The sequence below is a fragment of the Bombus huntii genome, chromosome 16, assembly GCF_024542735.1.
Source record: "Bombus huntii isolate Logan2020A chromosome 16, iyBomHunt1.1, whole genome shotgun sequence".
NCBI classification, from domain to species: Eukaryota; Metazoa; Arthropoda; class Insecta; order Hymenoptera; family Apidae; genus Bombus; species Bombus huntii.
In genome coordinates, this window is record NC_066253.1 from 3,926,844 (window position 1) to 3,950,193 (window position 23,350).

Here is a 23,350-nt window from a genome sequence, read left to right on the forward strand (position 1 = left end):
GGGAAGAGGAACTGCATCATCATCATTCACGACAAATTATAGCAAATGACTGGTGAAAGTCTCGAGCACTGGAATATTAATAACCAGAAAAGAATATCAAGTTGACTACTAATGATTCTCGTTTTAATCACCAACTATTCTATAGATTCACTGTAGAATAACAACCTATTTCTCAAGGTATTATAATTTAATACGGATTGATATTTGCCGAAAGTAATGAAATAGTGATCAACTAGTCCATAATATCAAAATAAATGATCTCATCACGCATACCAGTTTTTAATGTTGGTGGGAATCTTTCGTCAAATTAAAATACATTAATTGATTAGAACATAACACAGAAACATGCAGACTGGTGAAGATATGAAAATGAAATGTCAAAGACGGTGTTGAAAATATAATAGCCAGCGGTATGAAGGCGTGCGTGAGAAAACGAAGGATTTGATAGGATAGAGAGGACACCTTGTGTACTCGCCATCGAGTGGGTTGAGCGTCGAGCTGTCCTGTCGTGAAGAAAACAGAGCCAAGGTTCTTTCCACCAACGTGGCCGCTTTGACCGTCTACCAAGTTTCGATGCATTGCAGCTGCACGTGCTGTTAGAGTGGGTGGATGGTCTTGAGTTCCACCTAGTGCGAAAACGAGGCAATTTCTGGCTCCTGATCGCCTTGGTTACCTCGGTTCGCACCTCACCGTTCAGGAAACAATACAAAACGGCCACGAAAAAACCCTATTACCAAAAAAAGAACAAGAAATTTAATTAAGAACCATAATTATAATGTGGCAATGAACAACTGACGAGGAGAGAACTTTAAGCCACAATGGAATGGAAAGAGCAGAGAGAATTGGACGTTGCAGATGAAGATATTATAAAATAGTGAAGTCGAAGAAAAGTGTGTAGAGACTCTCTAAGTCATATACCTGAAAAGAAGCGAACAGTTGGTCGCAGAAGAGCCACACAACTTCAACAGTCTCATCTACACCAATACTATAAGACATGCCTAAGAAAACGGTATAATGTACTCCAAAAAGTGGCACCAGGACCAATGTACTTTTCGCCCACCTTCTGCAAAGTAATTCAGAGTCTTTAACACGCGAAGAACAATCAACGCTCAAAGAGAATTGAAACTACTCATCTTCTGGAACGAGGTATAACTTGTAGGAGTTCTCAGAGAAACTAGGTTGTGTAAACAGGAGTATAACTCAAAGGACTTATCGGAAATTAGGTGGCGAAACTTACTTGTATCTTTGCGTCTCCTCCGATACTGTGGACTTGAGCTTCAACAGGAGCACTCTAACGATATTGACGAACAGCCCAAAATTGATCTGTGGAATTTGAAACCGGTGATTCTCATATTCAAGTCTATCGAAGTGATCAAAAAGTTTTAATGTGGAAAAAGTAACGAACACTTTTCCCAAGTTGCGACAAGGAGAGTGAGACAAAGTTGAACAACTTGAATAGAATATAGAAGATACACGATTATCTTGGAAAATTCCTTATATAGCCTGACGCAACTTACCAGAATCGACAGCATAGTCGGAACTCGAATAAGGAGGAAGAGGTTGGAATTTTCATGAGTGGTCCAGCAATACTTGTTGTCAAGAGTCACTCTCGCCACTATCCAGCACGACACGAATACAGCTGGCAGACCTGAGGGCACAGGCACGTAGAGAAACTAACTTTCCTACTTTACATGATAATTTCACTAAAGCAGTTTAGGAAACTCTAAGCAACAACAAAAGACAACACGAACGACAAGTTCACATCGCCACTGCTATTTTTCATGATGCAAGTCCTTCCAAAATTGATATTTCTTACCACATTAATATAAAAAAAAAAAAAAAAGAAAGGAAAGAACAAAAACAGAACTATGAATTATGTATATCGTATGAATGAACAATGTACTTGATAAGATTTAGAGCAGCTCAGAATCTTCAAGGAATTACTACGTTACTCAGAAAATAGTTATTGAGAGATGCTCACCCCATCCGAGGCAAACGTAGCCAATGATGCTTGAGTTTATATCGGTGAAGAGTGCTAGAAAGACTAAGTTGTGCAAGTAGAGACCCTCCATTAGTATCCAAAAGTAGTTTGCAAGGATGAAGTATTGCCAGAAGCTGGTGAACACCTTGCAGAGCCAGCTGTTTTCTTTCTCGTCCACTAGCCAATATGTGTTTCCATTTTTTATCATAACATCTGAGGCTAAGGCGATTCCAGAGACGAACAGTATGTCCTTCATCAGCGCCATGAACGCGCGGAGCATGAACGAGGCGAACAAATGCATGTGCAGCATATTCCGGGGGCACCTCAATTTCCTACGTCCAATTTGGGATAAACTTAAAGTAATGATTTGGGATTTTAAAGATCAGATATTGAAACATGTTAGTTAAAATAAAATTAATAAGTTGTTCCATGTGTTTGTATTTCTAATTTTTCTTGTATGGAATTATAAACAACACTAGCATTAAAAGCGTCTGGCGGATGCAGATGATAAGAGAATTGCTGAATAAGAAAAAAGGAGGATCCGCCATAAAAAAAAAATATAATTTCTCTCCGACTAAATTCTCTTCTCTACTCGATGAAATTGCAACGGTCGGATTACTCGTATTTTGATTTACCCCCAAGAAATAAAATTAATTCAACGTTATACTTTGAAACGCAGAATTTGTGAATTAATATATGGAAGTCAATAATTGTAAGTATTAGTACAAACTCATGCGACAACCTAATATAGTGAAAATGGAGGATTAGAAAAATTGAAATATTACAGGCTCCAACTCTAAATAATAAAAATACCTTTTACCATAAGCTACTTATTAAAAATTGAAAAACAGGAATAAAAAGTAATATCCCTGAGCTGATACTTACTTGATCACAACCAAAATTAAGAAAGCTATCACCAGAGTGAAGAGAGAGACGGTATACCCGACTTTCGAGATGGTCTTTACTATCGGAAAAAATTTCTGAAACATAAGTTACTGTTAATTAGAATATTTATTAAATCTTGCAAAGGTAATTGGAGACATTACGAAGCACGGGGGAAATCAGTCTGCGCGAATGTGATCGATAAACCGCAGGTTTCAATCAAAGAGAGGCCACCGATATGGTTCACATGCTAATTTTGTTGCGAAAGCAAATTGGCCATGATACAATATTCTGTTTCCCCGTTTTTCACGAAACGATTGCAACACTATCGAATTAATTACACGTAATGGGACTTCACGTCGTGCTAAGCAATTCTGAGAATTGCAACAGGAACGCAATAAATAGTCTCTAATCATCGATTGCCTTTTGAAAAATGTTTGACCTCATTCGCGTAATTCCCATCGATTTCTATCTCCTCTGAACGAGTTTCTGACATTTCTGTTCCTTTTTCCACAGATTAGCTTTTTTTTTTCTCGTGATCAATGAAGTCTTGAAGCTTCAAAGTCGTCAAGGTTTCTTAAAGATGATAACAGAAAAAAAACTAAGAATCTGGTTCCACAATAGTATTATTATTATATTTCCTAACGACCCATTCAATTAAATATGCTATCTGTGGATTCATTCTGGATGGTTTCTTATTAATGTCGCTGATAAATTTAGTAGTGTTCACAAGCATTTACTTTAATAAGAGTGCCGTTGTTCTTTTCACCACCGGGCAGTGCCACTACAACAGTCACCAATGAATTTCTGTAGCATTGACTGTAGTTGCTCCAAGTACTATTGGTACTACTATTCCAAAACCACTGGCCATCTGACATGCATTCTCTGGATGCATTCGCCTGGAAATTCAAATGTATTCGTTAGAACAGATCGTGAAGTACAAGCGAAACACACGATGAAAATTGGAACAGTTGAAATTCGTTATTAAAGCGTTAGATTTCCTGGTAACTTCAAATTCTTGTGACCCCTAATGATTCAATAATAGCAATACGACAATGTAATAAGCACCATTTTATTAATTTTTCATTAGAAATTCCAGCAATTGTAATTTTAATTATGATAATTACCTGGACATCAAACCCAGTGATATAAGATGGACAGGGCAGGATGGCCAACTCCCCAGGTGCCGTTGATTGCCAGCACAATATCTCATCCCAAACTTCCGGGCACCAGCCTGCGCACCATGACATTCTTTATGTTTTTTGTTTTCATTTTTTACACGGCAGGGAAGCAATATATCACGCTATGGTATCGCGTGTGCATGAAAGAAAAAAAGCTGACCGGGTGGTTTTTATTTGATATCACTCATGGGAAGGTATTGGATTAAGGAGCTTTTTATCATCATCCCACATTTACTCGGCTTTCAAAAGTTCAATTTTGCTCTGATTTCGAAAACTCTTCATTTCGCCGAAACGTGACTCTGCTCTCTCATTTTCGTCAAAGGTAAAAGCTTTCAACTTTAAAGCAATTCCCGTTACACATTTTACGTAAAATTCTCTACAAATATTTTAAACATCTTTAGACAGTTCTTTACAAATATATTTTATAATTAATGGTCCAGTGAAGTGGTGTAATTATAATTGTGTGATCAAGGTCCAATCAAATATTTATAATTTACCCCTTAATTAAAATGTACAACAATATAATTTCCCCGAGAATATCGTTGGCTATGGCAACGATCGAGATCTGTAGAATTTTTACAAAGGCTCTTTGTCGAATATTTTGAATTTATTTCTTGATGAATATTTCCTAATTAAAATTTCGTAGCAACGAAATCTGAATAGATATCGTTAATTAAATTGGGGATTGGGTTTCTTGGAATTTCTTTCTGAGAATTTAAGACAGAAGTTTTAATTTGTTCCTCGATAAATAAAATTCCATTGGTTCGAGCCAGTGATATCATGGACAAAAATAATTTTTCAATGAAAACGGTTGTCGAAACGAACCGGGATTTGCCCGGTGTATTTTTCCTCGAATAATGGACACTTCGACATATCGTGCCGAGACATTGTGTCAACTGAACGATCTTGTCTGCTTTTTTATTCAATGAATTCTCTTGTGGCCATGCGCGACGTCAAACGAATGTTCTGTTTTTACATCGAATATTGTCGTATTTTAATTTTACATATTTCCATTATCTCCTACTATATAGTATTATTACTCTAAGTACAGCATTATGAGATATTGAACGAAATGGAACTACAGAACTGATGCAAACAACATTTTTTATCGCGTCAATCGATAACGCAGTCAACAAGCTCGTCGTGTTTGCCTTTTCCAGAATAAACATTCTTCCGAGCAATTTTCTAAAAAATTACAAAAAGAACGAAACGCTACTGTACACGCGTAACGCTTTAATGAAATAAAATTGTAAAATCGAAAGAAAATTCTGCGTTTCCTCTTACTGGAACAAAGTAAACTTTCCAATCCTGCTTTTTACAATTAATGTTAAATTAATGTAGAATGAAATTAATAACAAAAAAAAAAAAAAAAAAGAAAAAATGCAGAATGACTAAAATTGTAATTTCGCCAAAGTAGAAGCAAAGGAATTCGCCACTCTGGCTTTTCGTGACTTGTAAAAAGCGATATTGCATTTCTGACTCATCTGTTTCCTGAGGCACGCGTGGCCCACTTCCGGTACACGCTCGGCGAAGCTACTGAATCGAAATTCTCCATGAGTTGTTATCACCCCATCGACAGCCTTGTAAATTATCTCGACGTCAAGATTGATTTATCGGGCTCGAAGTTCTCGAAAAAAAAGGGAAAGAAGGAGGAGCTGGAAACCGGAGTTAAAAGCGATACTTGCAATCCCTGTTGGTATAAAATTTCACGAGTTGAAGTAAAGTAACGCAATTGACGTTCCAACGTTATCGATCATTCCAGTACGTTGAAATTAATCAACAAAAGTCATCTAAATGTGCCAAATTTTACGCCTTGTGCGATTTGGGGAAAATACGATGTAAATGAAATTTGTTTAATCTTTAACAACTTTTTAAAGAAAAAGTATAGCTTCCTTTTTGAGTAAGCCTCTTAATTCTTTTTTTTTTTTTTGTCATATTTGTTACAAAGGAAATTCAATATTTGCAGCTAAAATTTGTAATTATTGTATCGCTATGTAAAGTAAGAAAAAGTATAGGAAAAGAAGTTACACTATTCTTTTATGCAATTTTTATGAGATTGCTTTAAAGATGTTGTTAAAAGTCATCCGATATTTCCTTTCGTATCTTTTGTTTGATAAAACAATGTCAAGTGATAATTAAAATGGAAATTAATTCGTGATAGGCGTTTACTATATTGCTTCTTAACAGGGAGATCCGAAAAGGCTCGTTAACGGAATAGCTTTGTCACGAATCGATTTTTCATTAAGCGATTAGTATCAATATCAATATATGCTTCCTGTCACACGATGCCTCGTAATTTAATTATTATATCAGTCTGGTCGTTTCCTTTTCTTTCAATCCATTATCTGCTCGAGTTCTTTTGCTTCTACGGAGCTTGTTTTATTCAAGGACGAAGACATCCCCGTTAATTAATTAAACGGTCCACGCAGTTCTTCGTTTGAATTAAAATGTAAAACACGATCAGCTAATAACCGTAAGAAAGAAATTCCAATCCAATTAGTATTTTTTATTAAAATATATCATGTATCATATATATAATATGTATTACATATTAAATGAAGATATGTGTCTCACTACTCTAGACAAATTGCTCTACTCTTCATTGCACTCTCTATGAATATAGTCTTTTTAAATATTTTTTAACGTCCACTTTCATAATTTGTGCTTGCCGTTTTTATTTTTGTATAACTTTGATCTAAGTTAACAAGAACGTTCAATCGTTTTTTCTTGTTTATAAAATAGCAACGAGCTGCATAACAGTAACATTTTCGATACGCTTTTTCATAAAATCTACTTCTCTTCAAAATTTACTAATTTCAAAATATTTTGCCAATTGGAAATTATTACTCAATTTAATACGATTCAAAATATACTTTGTTCTACTATATTACATATTATATTCTTGTCTCTTCAACAGAGATATCAAAGATAACAAAGCGATTATTACAATCTTAAAAATGAGTCCACCCTATCGAACAAATTATGAAATAAAATCTATAGTTTTTATAGATTCGCTAACAATCTTTAATCCTATGGCAATTGAGCAATCATTACTGACTCGTGAAAGAGTATCATGCGTTGAATGGAGTTAAATCCATCAATTTCCTTCAAACGTGTGAATTTAAAAACCCAAGTTTAGCGATTACAGGACACGTTGAAAAAATGAACAAGAAGAGAAATAATTTTCCAGCAACAAGTACTATTTTTGCCCGCATCTGGGAGTGCTACAGCCATAATTGGATGAGGCAGCAAAAGCCCTCGACCGACACGAAAATCGTGATTTGAATGCCAGTTCTATTTTCCATTTCCTCGGCCACTTTTTCCTTGCTAAATTTTGCCCCGGCAGCGGCAAACGACCCATGAATTTCCCAAATCCTTTTACGATTCGAAAGGCATTTAAATTCACAGCATTTTTCCCCAGCCTGTTCTCTCGAATTACAGGCGGCACTAAAACGTGTGGGACAAATAGCCAGACTAGCACTAGAGAGCTGCTTGGGGTCGTATTAAATTTCCACTTCTAGTGCGTCTGTCGCGTTTCATAAATTTCTCGTTACAAACGGGTCATGGGAAATTCATGGAACGATCGTGAAATCCCCTAGCTCAAAGCTGATGAAGCAGTATATTTGTGTGTGTTACTCGCGCTGAATGATTAATTACAGAATTGGCGCTGGTACCTTCGTTATCCAAACACGAAATTCAATGTTATATGAAATGTTATCTCCAGATGTTTCATAATTTCCGCGTATTTAACATTCGAACGTCAAAGGCAGCGTTATCGATATGAAAATAATTTTCACGCCGGACGAAAGAAAAATGCCACAAATTTTCGCGAGGAAAAAGATTGGAAGAGAAAGATGATGTGAAGTTACGTTGTTCGCTGTTATTTATTGTACGTAGCTCTCGTCTTCCTTTTATCTCATCTTCTTCGTTGGTCGTACTTCATCTACGCTTTCATTCAAACTCCTATCGCATGCCTACAGACTAGTATAGCGTGCTATTGTATTTGTGAGATTAATCAGATGGATCACACTGAGAGATAAGGAATGCACGGAAATAGTAAGAGCAACAACGGAAAAATGTGGCAACTGGTATACTTCATAAAGGCAAGCGTAAAGCTTTCCGCATGGACAGACAGACAAACCAAAGAAACACGAAGAGAAACGAAATTCCAAAGACCGACGTAGATATATGGTATGTATGGCAATCTGTATAACAGCTCAAGATGTAGACGTACTTAGATACTTAGAGGATTAAGATCTGGCTTTAAGGAATGAACTAACGGTGCACTTAGACGATTGGTAATATTGTCAACAAATACTGATGATATTGTATTGAAGATACATATTGATCTTTCCAGTTGAGAATCTTGAAATATTAACAATAAATATTGAGAATATATATTAATCATTCATAATGGTTATTCGCAACCGAAACTTTGTAAGTAAAGAAATTAGCTCTAATGGTATAATTTTTCAAATTTATCTAACAGTAGTTACGATGTGTGCTTTAAATTAGATAATATTTCATTACAGGAGGAAAGATCGAACGAAGATATTACGATATAATTTTAATCAAACTACATCAGAGCGTGTCGAATATCCAAAGATAATTAGGGGATTTTCCATGGAAATGGAGAATGGCTTTAGAGGAGTAGCGTCAGCTGCCAAACGTAGCTACACTTCCGTAACTGCCGATGGTCTGATTCGATGAAATAACTCGAATTAAGCCGTGCCAAACCCCTTGGCTATGAGCTTAATCGACATCAAAGTCAGTAGTCGTTGAAACTCTCGACCTTCCAGTTCCTGTTAATTATTTTAGAACGTCATTCATATTTTCAGCATTATGCACAGCATTCGATATTTATTTACAACTACAATAAGTATTAATTCGGCTTTATTTTTTTCTTTTTTAAGGAAATCTTTCAAAATTACTAAACGCATAATCGACATAGGGAGAGACGTAGGTCTCTAACAATGTTGCAATTGAAAAATGTGTACTATTGTATGAAGTGTGTTTTGTTAACTTTTGTTAAAGCGATTTCGGGAGCCTTTGTACAGTCTTCAAGTTTTATTTGACGAAGAATAAGAACAAAAGAAAGGAGAACAAATACTTACCAGACGATGAAATGTTGCCCTTATGGCACTGGTCAGCCTTCATTTTCAGGATTCGCTTCTGATCGCTGAGGCTCACAGGTTTGTTAAAGTCTACGTTCTCCTGAAAACAAAGATGAAACATTTTTTAAGACTGCTTTGTTTTTTCCTAACTTGTAAGATCTTTCTAGAAAGCATTAGAAATGAAGTTCTCAGGAGATGAACATGAGAAATTCGTTTTTGTAAATTTACCTAATTTCAGTGGTATTTGATATGGAAATAAAGGAAAATATGATAATTCAGATACTAATATCACGTTACAACTAAAAAGCCGTATTTCAATATAGAGTAATTCAGAATGAAAAGAACCTGCGAGATACATAAGTATCGTAGTAGCAAACGTGTAATTGGAAAAACAAGCAATATTTTAATATTCTCGGTATTTTGATATTACCACAAGAAATAGCTCTAAAATTATGGAAAAAGTGAATTTAATTAAAAGCATTAATCTGTTTGAAAGTTAATTAATTAATAGAATACAGTGTTTTAAAACTAATCCTTCATAAAAATATGACTTTAAGTTTTCTTCTGTCGTAGTCTTCAAATCCTTTTGTTCCTTAAAACAAAAGTGAAATTGGAAGACCATAAAAATTAAAAGAGTACAGCAGGGTTAAACTAACCAGAATTTGGAATTATTTCTGGACTAGGAAATCCCTTACGTTTGCTTGCACTATGATCTGTGTATTAATCTTCAAAAATAAACCAACAGAGATCTCCGCCCACTAACCGTTTCCACTGCAACAAACCAGCCCTATTCTCTCATCCAATTATTACCAAACATCAAACCTGGCTTGTAATAGTTCCAGAGAGTACACTGACAAGTGCACCGGTAATCAAGACAACGAGAGACCCAAATAAATTCAAAGACCAGGTTCTTTCATCTTTTACGGCTCCTATTGAGAAGAGAACCTGATATTTTTTGTTAATACACTGTGTGCTTGGTCACAATGGACCACCGACCATTGTTCAATGATCAACGAACTTTTCCAATAAGTTTAATACCTTCATTTGAAAGCGTTCTTAACAATTCGCTAAGCTGACTTTGTATTATCTTTACATGCAAAATTCATTTTTTGTATTGTGCTCGATAAAATCTGTGACAACATTTAACAATAAATTTAATACACTTTATAAAATGAAATTAAATGAAATATCAGTAAAACTGTATAAAATGTAAATGTTATCCTATATATTACAAGAGTATTTGTGTATTTCATACATATGAAATTTATAGTATAGTATAGTATAGTATTTATAGTATTTATAGTATCATACATTTCTCAATTTAATTATCATTCTGCTCACACAGTGATAACTAGACTGCGGATTTTTATGCATTTATGGGAAATCTGAAAGTACAGGAATGCATCTGATGTATGAAAGAAATATATAAAATATTCAAAGTATAAAGTAAAGTATAAAAATGTATATCATCTTCATACGACCTACGTGCATTTATTTACAGAGCAAATAATCGCATCAGATTATATCCCACTCGAAATCATTAAATTCTTATCCTAATATGTTTTCCATACAGCAACTAGTTTAACAATAATTCACAAGTATAGATTAAAATCGGTCACCTCATATATCAACATACATACATACATACATAGAGAAAAGAAGACTTGTACATCCGATTATTTTTGTTCTACAACATGCCAGTTAATCTTAAAATATACATCAGCTGGATCATCGAACCACAGAATGCTATACTAGGATTCAGAAATCCAGCGGAAGCTTATCTAACAAGGTTCACGTGTTCGAAAGGGAAGCTTATCTCACGGATGAAACAACAGAAACGAGTTTTCCAAGTTTGTAGAAATATTTGGTGAGCAAACGACGGGTGTCGACGATATTTCCCATGCAAATGCGAAGGGTAACATATGTACATATATTTCAACATCTCGTAAGAAAATCGCCTGCAGCGTGCAATTCTTCCAGTTGCAATTGGAAAATCCTGGAAATTCAGTGGATGCCAGTAGCTCGTATGTTGCTCGACTGTGAAGTGCCGGGGGGAGCTGACTTCACAATTTTTTCCATTACTCGCATTCAATCGCTGCTATTTTCCACGCTCTTTCTCCGAAATAGAATTATAGTTACTCACTCGTAAATCGTTTTATCAAAGTATAAAAAATACAGAAATACGATTTGTAAAAGGTTGTATAAAAACATATATATATATAACATTGTTGAATGACAACTTATACGCATATTGTTTTGTGAAGGAAGGGAAACGTCTATGATATGATATGAATTTCAAAACAAGACAATTAGTAATTGTCCATTGAAATTCATCGAATTTATAGGATTCAGTTGGAAGAAGAAAAAGATTTCTTCCTATCAACACGTTATTTCATTACTTCTTTTTCATCTTCTCAACGTCAAATACCGAGACGTGGATACATAAAGACACAACAATCGTCTCGTCAGCATTGTTTGCAATTAAATAAAAATAATTGAATGACGCTTCGTGTTCATAGCAGCGAATGCTATAATCAGAACTTAAAAATAGCATTCGATAAGATAATTTGATTGGAAAAAATTGTAAACACAATGTGTGCAACTATGTACAAAATTCTATATGAGATGGAGTGTACATAAATTAAAGTAAATATAGGATTGGCTGCATGAAAAACAACAGTGATACGAGCAACGTGGAATTTTTATGAAATATCCTATTTTTCCCGCACGATGAAAGCTTATTTCATTAATTAAAAAAATATAACGCAATTTGCCCCTGGACAAACGAGTTCTGGATAATATGTGTATTTTTCAATCGATGGAGATGAACCAAGTCCCAAATAGCAGTTTTCGTTTTCCCGAGTAATTGTAATTACGGTGTGCAATATCTCGGTGACAGATAGTTTTCTCGAAAGAAGAAAAATAAGGATTTGCAAGGGATTAGTCGTTGGCTTCTGTTTTCAGTGTGCCGTACTAAAATATTTATATTAAAGCTATAACGATCTTCCTTCACATTGTAGAAGAATGTTCTTATACTTCAGATAATAAGTCCAAAAATAACAACCACGCAGGATGAAAATAAATAACTTTAATATCAGAGTTCACAATTTTGATATAATACCAGAGCACAATTTTTACTTCGGATAAGAGAATGTTTATAGAACGAAGACGTGTGTGTTTCAAACTTGACAGATAATAACATTATGGAATGAGAAAGAAATAAATTTAACAGCAGAGACCAGAAAAATACCGAAGATCTCTACACTGTTCTGTTTGAAGAAAGGGAATTGCAAAATTTAATGCTAACGATATTGAGAAGTTTAATACACACCCTGTCCAATTTCTGTTTAAACCGCATTTACAATGATATAAATTTGCATAAAAATCCATTTATACGGTCTATCGATAATTTTTAAAGAGTACAAATTCTATATGACATACATAAGGTAAATTTAATGTGCCAGTTCCAAACAATATATTGACGAAGCTATATTTGAATAGAGAGGTGGTATAAAGGGGCTTGATTTTCAGGAGAAAATTCAAGCACCGTGATTGTTTTATTCCCAAGTATAGAGAGAAAACAGAAGATGAATGAGTAACAACTCTGTGACAAAGGGATTATTGATATTTACAGAGGATTTATATCGAAACAAGAAGGGATTCGTGACTATCTAGGAAGCTTCGATTCCACACTGTTCCTTCTATTTCTGGCTTTTCTTTCGGTGATGAATTCTCCACCACGGTCATTACTCTCAACCATAATGTACCAAATATTGGTTCAAACATGCAAAACATTTTACTTTGAATATCTTAACGATTCTCAGTTTCACATTCCATTCTATACAAGTTAAATAATCAAAGTAAAATTCTATTTCTTTCTATTTTACTGAATTGTTATTATCAAAGCCAAGTACAACTACTGTAACAAACTCGCACGTTTGATGTAGTTATAATAAAACATAGCAAAATATAACGTGATAAATAACATACTATGAATTAACATAATGTAATATAATACAATATATCAAATAACACAATACAATAATAATGATAATAATAACAATAATACTAATAAACTTATTGTACTGTTAGTACGATAGTAGTTTGCCTATGGAACTTACGTAGCCATTCATGTTTCCAGCTGTGTCTTATTCCGTTTGCCCTTTGAATCAGCACACCGTACTCGTGGTCTATTTCCCGTACCCTGAAACGGATTATATTTTGTCAATTAGATACTATAGGCCACGTGGAAATACCACATCTAACAAATTATCTTTCACGACACATAAATCGCATACAAACATACAAACATACAATCATACTTTCCCTAATCTACAGATAATAAAAAGTGAATCGATTTTCTTCATAACAATAGAACAAGGTCTAAGTATGTAACTTAATGCAATGTCAACAAGTATTTTGAGAAAGAACTTTTCTGATTCTCTTTAGTCCTTCATCAATCTTTTCGATTCTTTTTGTAAGTATTGTTTACACTATATATATCTTTACCATCTTTACATTTACAACACACTGTCCTCCTTCACTTTATGTGACTCACAATGTTACATGTTACATTTCCGTAAATGTTTTAAAAATTACATAGCTTTTAAATATTTGGTTATAGTATACAATATAGTATTACTACTTTTTATACATCCCACGCTTTTTACGAACAAAATATCCAAAGGAGAAAGATAGCTAAAAAGATACAAATGTGAGGAAAAATCGTGAATCGTTATCGAACAACCTGTTTCCGCCTAAAAAGATTTATAAATCTAAGTAGAAACTCGTAGATTCAATAACAATAATTTCACTTGCTATCGTACGGTAAAATTAGAAGCCCTCACAATTCCGACCTACAGAATCCCTCTGATAGGGTTTGTTCAATACTGGTAATTGAATTGGCCCTAACATGGTCAATCAAATCAACAAGATAATCACGATTTCGCAAACCAAGGCTGAAATGGACTCGTAGGCAAACCCAAAAGGCTACGTCCTTGTTTGTCATTTTATTAACTCTCTATTAGTGTTCCAAGAGTGAGAGGCCCAACCCTTTATGAGGGTTTAAACCATCAGTCACCTTCTACGAATAATTATCCAGCTCTTCTTCCAATCGATTTCTCATCTAATATCAGGTCAATTTTCCTAAACTCAATTTGTCCATCTACTCGTTCTTTCCTTCTGCTCTGATAAATGTTTATTAATTAGTCATAATACAAAGTGAGAACTTGGTAATGTGATCTGAAACATTTTGAATCACTTCAATTGTGTATACGTGGTATTCGAGAAAGTCCATTATTATTATCTATTATTATGACTATTCTAAATTATAATATGACTACGAAAGATCGCAAGCCTAAAGATACCTAAAGATTGCAAGAATGTACAGTAGTAAATCGTGAGAAACAGTAAGATTAAAATAACGATCCTCGTGTGTCATCGACTTCTGGGTCTTGATCCTCCACGTATTACTGACATCTGTTTTCATTGGCATGAATAGGCTACCCATTTATGGTTGCCTTTGCACCACGTTCCTTTTTACGAATTTTTTTGCTTTGCAAGCTTCGACGAGATTCGTTTCGTTATTGGCAAGAATGCTAGGCTTCCACGAAGAAAATGGAAATGCCAATGGCAATGGCGAGGGCTCGATGTCCTGAGAACTCCGAAATTGAAGTTACCTTACAACCCTCGCTTCCTTTACGATGAAAGGAGAAAAGTGATCCCGAGGAAAATTAGGGAAAAGAGTAGCTGCGATTCAATTATTTGGCTAATATTAGATCAGAAGCAGAATCGCTGCCCTTTTCTCGATAAATACAATAATAAATATTATTATTTATTCTATTAATATTATTGCTGTGTTAGGCACCGAAATTATAAAACAAAATCCTCGCCTCGAATTGTTTTTTTTCTTAACGATTCTGACATTTCTATAGACTTCTGTCTACGAATCGTGCGATGGAATTAAGCAGAGTGTAGAAAAGAATGGGAAATGGAGAGTTTAATTAGTTGTGGAGATAGATACGTGAGAAAGAATATACTGGCAGGTTTCTGGGAAAAATGTTACTTTTAGTATCTCCTGAGAGAATTGTCCCATTTGCGGTGCGGACGATAGAGTTTTGATTAAAGAAAATGTCCAAAATAAAAGGAGCGATGGTAACAGGCTAAAAAAAGTGTACTAATAACGCCGTCATATTTAAAGAAATCATTATAATAAATAATAACTCAGCAAAATTGTACGATTTCCTACAATTAATCCCTTGGAGATATCACTTTATGAAAGCATCAAAAGCTACCCAAATGAAGTAATTACAATCATTCTAACTGGAACGACATTGAAACTCCAAAATAAAAATCTTTTATCCAACAAACATACACAAGTAAAAAGATTCTGATTAAAGAATACTCAGATCCATATAAAAGATTACAACTGTGCCAAGTAGAATAAAAATTTCAAATTGCACACCTCACTAAGGGGCGCGACGATAAACAACAAATAATATATGACAATAATCTCTCGATTGAAATATTTCTACCCTTAATTCACGTATTATACTCTCTTAAAGAGATATTTAAATCAAAGAACAATCGATTAAACATCCATTGAAAATAAAACTGAAATTATATTTGCGTTAGAACAGCTCTTAAGTCTCTGAGAAGAAACGAGAGAAGATAAACGTAATCCAGTATATATTGTAGGCTATCACCGCCAGGTTCTATCTTAGAGTTTGACGAGGTATTCAGAGAGGCCAACAGATTGTCATGAACACGAGAACAATGAGGAGTCTTCTTTGCAGTGACGATGGTCTCGTAAAAGACAGACTCGTAAAAGCCACGGGCGATAATAAAATACGGGTAAACGGCGATGAATCATGAATAAATCTGGCCTTATCCTAGGGATTTGCAAGCAGCGGATTCGCGAAGCCGCGGACGACACACTTGAAGGCTTCCCGGTTACGCGACACAACCAGAAATGGGGTCACGCACGCGAATGCCATCGCACCAGCCAAGCCTTTCATCCTTAACGACATAATTGATGATACTCTATGCTAAAATCCATCCTCGATTCCTACTACTGAGGATTTTTATTCATCTGTGGAGATGTTGAACATACATAGATGTACGCAATGCACAAATATACAATATGTCCAAAGTAAGGTGCTTATCATAATATTGATAATCAGTGGCTGGTGGATTTTACATTTAGCTTGGTGTATGCCACATGCACGTGTAATCATAAATGAACAGTCTCAAATTATTAAATTGGCTGGACGATTTCTTTTAGCTGTGAACACGTCGGTAACTCTGCTGTTGTATATGGAGTTGCTTTTCTCTCCTTGGTTATCCGAACGATAGTCAAATCAGGAGTCTCCAGTGTTTTAATTTGAATTTTTTTTTATTAAAACGGTCACCTGGAAAAAGGGAAAATGCTCTTAACAAGAAATCCAGGGAATTAATTTTTAAAAATTGGTATATTCGCGTATCAAATTAAGATTCGGATTAAATCAATACAATGGAGAAAGGAACTTTTAAACGTCCGCAGCAACCACAGAAAAACGAGTAGAATAAATGCTTTTTGTCGTGATTGATTTTATACGAACGACGTATTTGGCTACTTTTCTCTATTATTAGACCTCTATTATAATACTATGTATCATATCAGAAAACATTGCAACGTACATATGGTGTAACAAATATTACTATTCTATTTATTATTTTATTTGCAATGACGTTTGCTTCCCGGTTTAAGATAACTTCCAGCTCACAGTATTTATGTCATACAACACATAGTAGTGTTCGTAAAAATATGAATTTGCACTGATATCCATATAAGGCAGTCTGTTTATGGTATGTCACCAAAGGAATTATTTTTGGTCCGTCATGCAGAAAATTAAGCTGTTCTTCCAGCTCCTTTATATTTTCTTTTTTACGTTTGTTTGACTCTTTGTAGTGCATTTTAAATTATAACTACATTTTATAGCAATTCTATAAGGAATTTTTATGAAATAATAAAACATTTGAACAAATGTTACTCTTATTTGGAAAATCAAAAGCACTAAGGAGAAACATTGAAAATTCGTCGATGAAACAGGTTTCATTCATTTAGTTACACAATGTTGAACATCGTATTCTTTAAACATTATTATTTCTTGTTATTTCAATCCTTGATAATATCAAAGTAGTAACAGTCTGAACCAATTTCGTAATAATGCTCCAAAATTTGGAAGTAGGTCAGTATCAATATTAATTTTTTCATAACATTCAAAACTAGATCTCGTAGATACATAGTATTTCATTTAAATTATAAATTCTCGCATCTAATAAATTAGACAATATCAATTACCAAAGTCACTTTTCCAAATGAAGATTGCTATTCTGCAAGCCAGACGTGCATTAAACTTGTACAAAAGTTGGAAGATTTATAAAGAAGTAATAATTCAAGGAAGTTATACATTTTCATCCTTGTAGTTTACTAATGAAACAAGCAGGGGAAGAAAGATTCTCTGCGCAAAAACTGAAGAAAAAGAGAAATGAGGGAAAAGAAAGTTCCGTACTTGAGTTTCACAAACATAGAAAAGAGCATCCCTTTTTATATGGCTTCTACGGTCTGTTCGTTTCAGATCATTTCGATAGTTGCTACCACCTACCACCCTACACTATTTCTCTGTTTTTATCTCCGCAAATTGATTGCAATATTTTTCCTCTTGTCAATTGTAGCTTGTTACATTTTTTGCAATTACATCATACGTTTGTACTTTTTCTAGATATATATACTATCAGCCAATTGGCCATCTCTTCATTTTCCTTTTCGGTTGAACAGCATGCAACCATGTGATCAAAGACGTCAACTGCATCTTTGATAAGTGTTATAATCTTCAGCTGCGAGTAGCTTTCCAATTCCTTTGGTATGGTGGAATGTTCTTCTCTTCTTTGAGTTTCTCGGTTTTAACGCCTGCTTCTGCATTTCTATTTCAGTTATAATGAATTGAGCCGGATGATTATGTTGTAAATATGCACTGCGTTAGATTAGCCGCATCTTTTCTCTAAGAAAAAGATATTAATGAGTATTTCCATCTCTAAAAATTAAATTATGTATAATAACTAAATAATTGAATCATGCGATAATACATTAAATAACGTGTCATAAACATTTTAAAACAACTGTCAGAAAATCTACGACACAAATATCTTAAAGAATTGTGGCTTCGTTTTACGATCTGTTCAATAATTCAATTTCTGAGTAATACTTTGGCAGACCTCCCAACAGAATAATGTCTCAAGTGAGAGAAATGAAATGTGGTTTTATATACAAAGTATTCCTATTTCTTTTATAAAAAAAGAGAAGAAAACTAGATAATAAACGAAAAATGGAAGTATACAGGAGCGGCTTCCTGGCTCGTTAGTGGTAGAACTCATCACTCATAGCTGAAGCTTGTTACGGAGCACTTGTTCAAAACAACCCCGCTTTTCGCATGTTACTTTGCTAGCCCACGTTTATTTCCAGACTCAGCAGGGTCACCGAACTTTAATCTAGCTGCAATTAAACGTACTATCGAGCGGAGAAGCTGGGAACAGAGCTACGTAAATATCAGTAATTTTCGCCGGACTGAAAATGGTCCACATAGTTCCTTGGACTCTAGCAACTATCATCTCTCGTTTTATATTGTAAAACAGCGAGACGCTATGGTGCAAAAATACCTACCGCCTTTGAATGACGATGAGACAATAGTATTGTGGTAATTAAAAGACAATAGAATTCTACTAATGAAGTTACAATTCCAGTAGTAAATTTTCAATTATAATAATAGAATTATAGTTACTATTATTATTAGTATTACTCATAATCTTTGCCTTCCGCCTTAGGATAGCTTTCAGCTTATACTTCCTCCTATTTTCGTATCTCTGGAATCTATTAAAATTATGGCAATTAAAACTGACACAATCTTTTAATTCAATAATATTCAACATAGCAGAGAATACTTTCCAAGTTATCTGCTATTGTAACTGTCGTTTCTCAAGGGAAACTAGGTCTTCAATTTCTTCAGTATCTTACACATACCCATTTCTCATTCTACTCTGACAACAGAAACAACTAATTGTTCAAAATTTTATTCGAGGCTCGTTATGAACACAAGTCATAGTTGGGGGAACATTTGACTAAAAGGATATTCCAGGAAGAAATATGTAAATGCGTTGTTATTATATGGTATATAATATCTATAATATCAATAAGATTGTATTAATATTATGCGAGAAATAATAAACATTGGACTCACACAATAAAAAGGGAGAGGAAAATGATATCTGTGCAGGTTGTACAATGCTCTAATGGAACTTTAACAAAATGTGCAAATTAGTCAGAGGTATAAGGGTGCATCGAGGTTAAACTACCGATTCCTCTGAATTGACAAGCAGATTATTAGCCACGGATAACGAACCACCTTGTCTGCAACATTAATCTCTTTGAGAGATTAATTCTCGATACACAGAGGAACGTTGTAGAGACAAACGATCAGATAACGTGATTACTGTAATAGTGATCGTAAATAACAGTAATTAGGAGGATACAGAATCACGTACGGTCGTAGCTGCAACTCTCTGAACGACTATACAACGAAGTACAATAATAATTGCAGAAACCTATCCTTGACACTGGCGGCATAACAAAATTTTCATAATTATTATTCTAGAAATATCGACGTTTATTGAAGAGGTATGTATGGTATATCGCATTAGAAAATTGTAAAAATTAAGTTTTTCTAAATTCAATAACGTAGACATGTTAATTTTTACATATATAATACATTTTTCTTAATTAGTTCACTTAATTTTCTACAATTTTATTGTATCTTTGTTAAATTATTAATTGGAAGAAAGAAATTTTTTCAAGAAATTCTATATGGAGCAAGTGGGGTATGGAATAATAAAGATCTGGAAATAGTTCCTAATATCATAAAGAAGATCTTGTTTGATCATGGATGGGCATTGTGCCACGTTTTAATAATATTCAAGGAGAAATCAACATCTGTCAGCCAATGGAGCACGAAAAATATTGAAGATGATTTACAGATAATTGCAATTTTAGTAACACTTTGAAGTGAACACTGTGTATCATGTTGCAATAATGTTCTCAGACAAATCAACAATTGTCAACCAATAACAAAAATTTCGCAGGTATTTACCTAATTTATAAGGAACTATCATACTTTGCTGATCAGCAAGCATTGCGCTAATTTTCAGTAAGTACAGATGTGACTCGTACTAATATAAAATTAAAAAAATTATATTGTAGAGCTACATTGCAATTTCAAAATCAGAACAAGAATAAAATTGATGAAATAAAATTAGGAAAATCTCTTAATGAAAAAAAGATGCAGTCTATAAACCAAGTAATCTGAAATCTCAATCAAACTCAACTCTCATTCGAATGGCCCATAACTTAAATTACAATTTTGTTTAACACAGACATTGCACAATATGATCCACGCTAGAAGTCATGAGAAGGAAGTTAGAAACTGGCAAGTAAACTACAAAGGGCGATGGGTCTGTGAAGTTGAGCAAATCTTCAGTGAGAATTTTTATAAAAAATAAACAGTATTTGTTTGCATTTGTCCAATCACAATTTTCATTTGCCCACCCCTTCAGAAAAAGATTATCAAGAAATTAAAAAAATTTGTTATCAGCACCCCCATGAATTATATCCCATTTACAAATCAATGAAACATCTTCATGATGGTACTGCTAACAAATTTCTTAATTTGATGGTAACCTTTAATTGAAGTGTGGACAAATAAACATTTTGATTAGGCAAATGTGAAATGTGGCCAAATCGTGGACAAACGAATACTGTTTGATTGTTACAAAAAAAAATCTGCGCTTGGGAATATCAACTTCACAGACCTAAGGAATATCTTTAAACGACCTGATGACACCAAAGACCATTTCAAGAGATCGATAGAGGATCGTCTCATGGAAACCATACATACATATATATAGAAGATCGTACATACGCAGAAGGCAATAGGTTGAAAGTAAAGTGGGGCCGATGTCACGCTATTAATTGGTTTACTCCGCAATGTGTCATCTCTGTAATTAATGCCCCGAAGGGCCAACAAAGGCGCGTTTCTGTCTTAATACGATGAGTCACGTGCCGAATGCCGAACACATTGTGTGACGCTACGTGGAAGCTTCGTGACGCTACGAGCTTCGTGATACTACGAACTTCGTAAATTCCAAAAAGCTAGGCTTCAATTTCTTCGAAAGGTCATGACAAGAAGTTCGTTCTGACGGAGAAATTGACAAGCTGTTAAATAACTTTTTGAAACTTTTACAGTAACTCTGTGATAAGAATTTAATCAGCTTTTTCGAGGAACTCGTTTAGAAGTATTTAATTTTACAATTTTCTAAATTTGCAGATTATGGAAAGCAACGATTATCGAATTGAAGATGTTAAATCTGTGAAACTTAGTAGCGATGTAAAGAAAGTTTCAAGTAAACAATATTAAGTAACTAGCAACGGTATAAACAACTAATTCACAATTTCGTTAGTCAATTAATTCACATTTCTTTTTGTCAATTCATTCAAAATCCCAATTTCATTTAAAAACGCTTTTAACCTGAGTTTTTTGAAACTTCAAACACGCTTTGATCTTTCACAATGGCCTGACTATTTCTACCAAAATTCCTATAGTATTACTACTATACTACTGCAACAAGGGGGAAGAATATGCTGGCACTCCGGCTCTTCTGAGCCACTGGACCCGGTAATTAAGTAACACACTGAACTTTGCGAAAATTGAGATAAGACTTTAATTAAAAACTGTGAACATAAAAAAAAAGAAGAAATATATATAAACGGTAAACAGTCTATTGCAAAGATTGATTAAACAAATCAAATAGTTTTGGCAAAAAAGAGATACAAATTCTGAATGAGATAACTTTACACTGAACTGAGCATCGAGGAAAGTTGAAACAATCTCAATAATATCGATAATAATGTAATTCATGAACTAAAGTTTCAAAACTAAAAGGGAGAGATGAAAGAGACAAAATTCAATCTCAAAAGGAAGAATTGAGAAACATGTCGTCAATTGAGGACATTGTCGTGTTAAAACGCAGGGACGCATATTTCAAAATCGATGATGAACAGCAATATTCAATTAACACAGGTATATGACGTTTACAATTAATTTCACATCTTTGATAATTATTTCTTTTCAGCAACGCGTCGCTTCTGCTGCCGCACGGGATGATAATGTTTATCCAAGAAAATGCCGAGAATGGTCAGAGTTCCTCACGCTGTCTCTGTTATTCCAAATTTCCACAAAAATATCCTGAAACATTATCCTTGCATAACATAGGTGTAATATGCCCGAGAGTTGTAATAACAAAAGTCATTAACATTTCATCCGTGATGGTATAGTGTTCTTAATAACGAGAGTACAAAAACAACGAATTTGCAAGTTTTCCCTATACAAAAATTTAACAATGTTGAAAGATCAAAGGAGCTTTTAAAAATGTGGGAAATACACTTGAAATTAAAGTATTTCGATATTTCATATAATGCAACTATAATTATCCATAAAATAAAATTATATCCATGTTAAAAAAATTACATCTAAAGCCAAACCACGCCAGTCACTGAATTTTCAGTTCCAAAGTCTTGAAGTTAAAATGTTAAATAGCAAACCTGAATGGTTACAGTAATTTTAAGTTAAGGCAATCGAATTAGAAAAATTAAATAATTAAATTTTTCAATGGATCTCCCGATTCGACGAATCAAGCATATGCAGAAACAATGTAGCATGTAGCATGGCAATGGCATGGTAGCAAACTACCTTTAATCATGATAATGTGTCTGACTATACATTAGGTCGTTCTACTACCAGGCTTGAGAATAAGCTAGAAATTCAACGCATATGCCTCCTAATCAACCATCAAAGCTAATAAACTTCCATATACCAAATTATCTGCTTCCAGTCATATACTGCAACAGCCAACGAAAACCATGATAAACGTTTCTGCTCCATATGCAGACACGGCACCAAAAGAACGTAACAGAATTGTAAAAAAATATTTTTCTTCTGACATAAGCCAAGGTTTATATGTATAACGTAGTAATCCACACGTGAATGTCCACAATTAAAGAAAAATGAATGTATAAAAATATCATTTAAAAGGTCTCAAGGTAGAAA

The 23,350-nt window shown here is 34.2% G+C and overlaps 1 protein-coding gene across 3 annotated transcripts in view; it reads right to left on the reverse strand.

Annotated features, from left to right (window-relative positions):
* LOC126874778 (parathyroid hormone/parathyroid hormone-related peptide receptor-like) overlaps positions 1-23,350 on the reverse strand; it is a 31,715-nt gene that overhangs the window by 3,064 nt on the left and 5,301 nt on the right. The window contains exons 3-12 of one of the 3 annotated variants that reach the window (XM_050637197.1): positions 13,280-13,362; positions 9,159-9,258; positions 3,991-4,097; positions 3,604-3,762; positions 2,867-2,961; positions 1,982-2,334; positions 1,518-1,648; positions 1,238-1,323; positions 919-1,063; positions 463-727 (exon numbers count right to left, since the gene is read on the reverse strand). In XM_050637197.1, coding sequence (XP_050493154.1) covers positions 463-727; positions 919-1,063; positions 1,238-1,323; positions 1,518-1,648; positions 1,982-2,334; positions 2,867-2,961; positions 3,604-3,762; positions 3,991-4,097; positions 9,159-9,258; positions 13,280-13,291 — 1,453 coding nt within the window. In that variant the 5' untranslated portion in view covers positions 13,292-13,362. The remainder of the gene's footprint in view (positions 1-462; positions 728-918; positions 1,064-1,237; positions 1,324-1,517; positions 1,649-1,981; positions 2,335-2,866; positions 2,962-3,603; positions 3,763-3,990; positions 4,098-9,158; positions 9,259-13,279; positions 13,363-23,350) is intronic. The other 2 variants (XM_050637198.1, XM_050637199.1) reach the window with 2 other exon arrangements.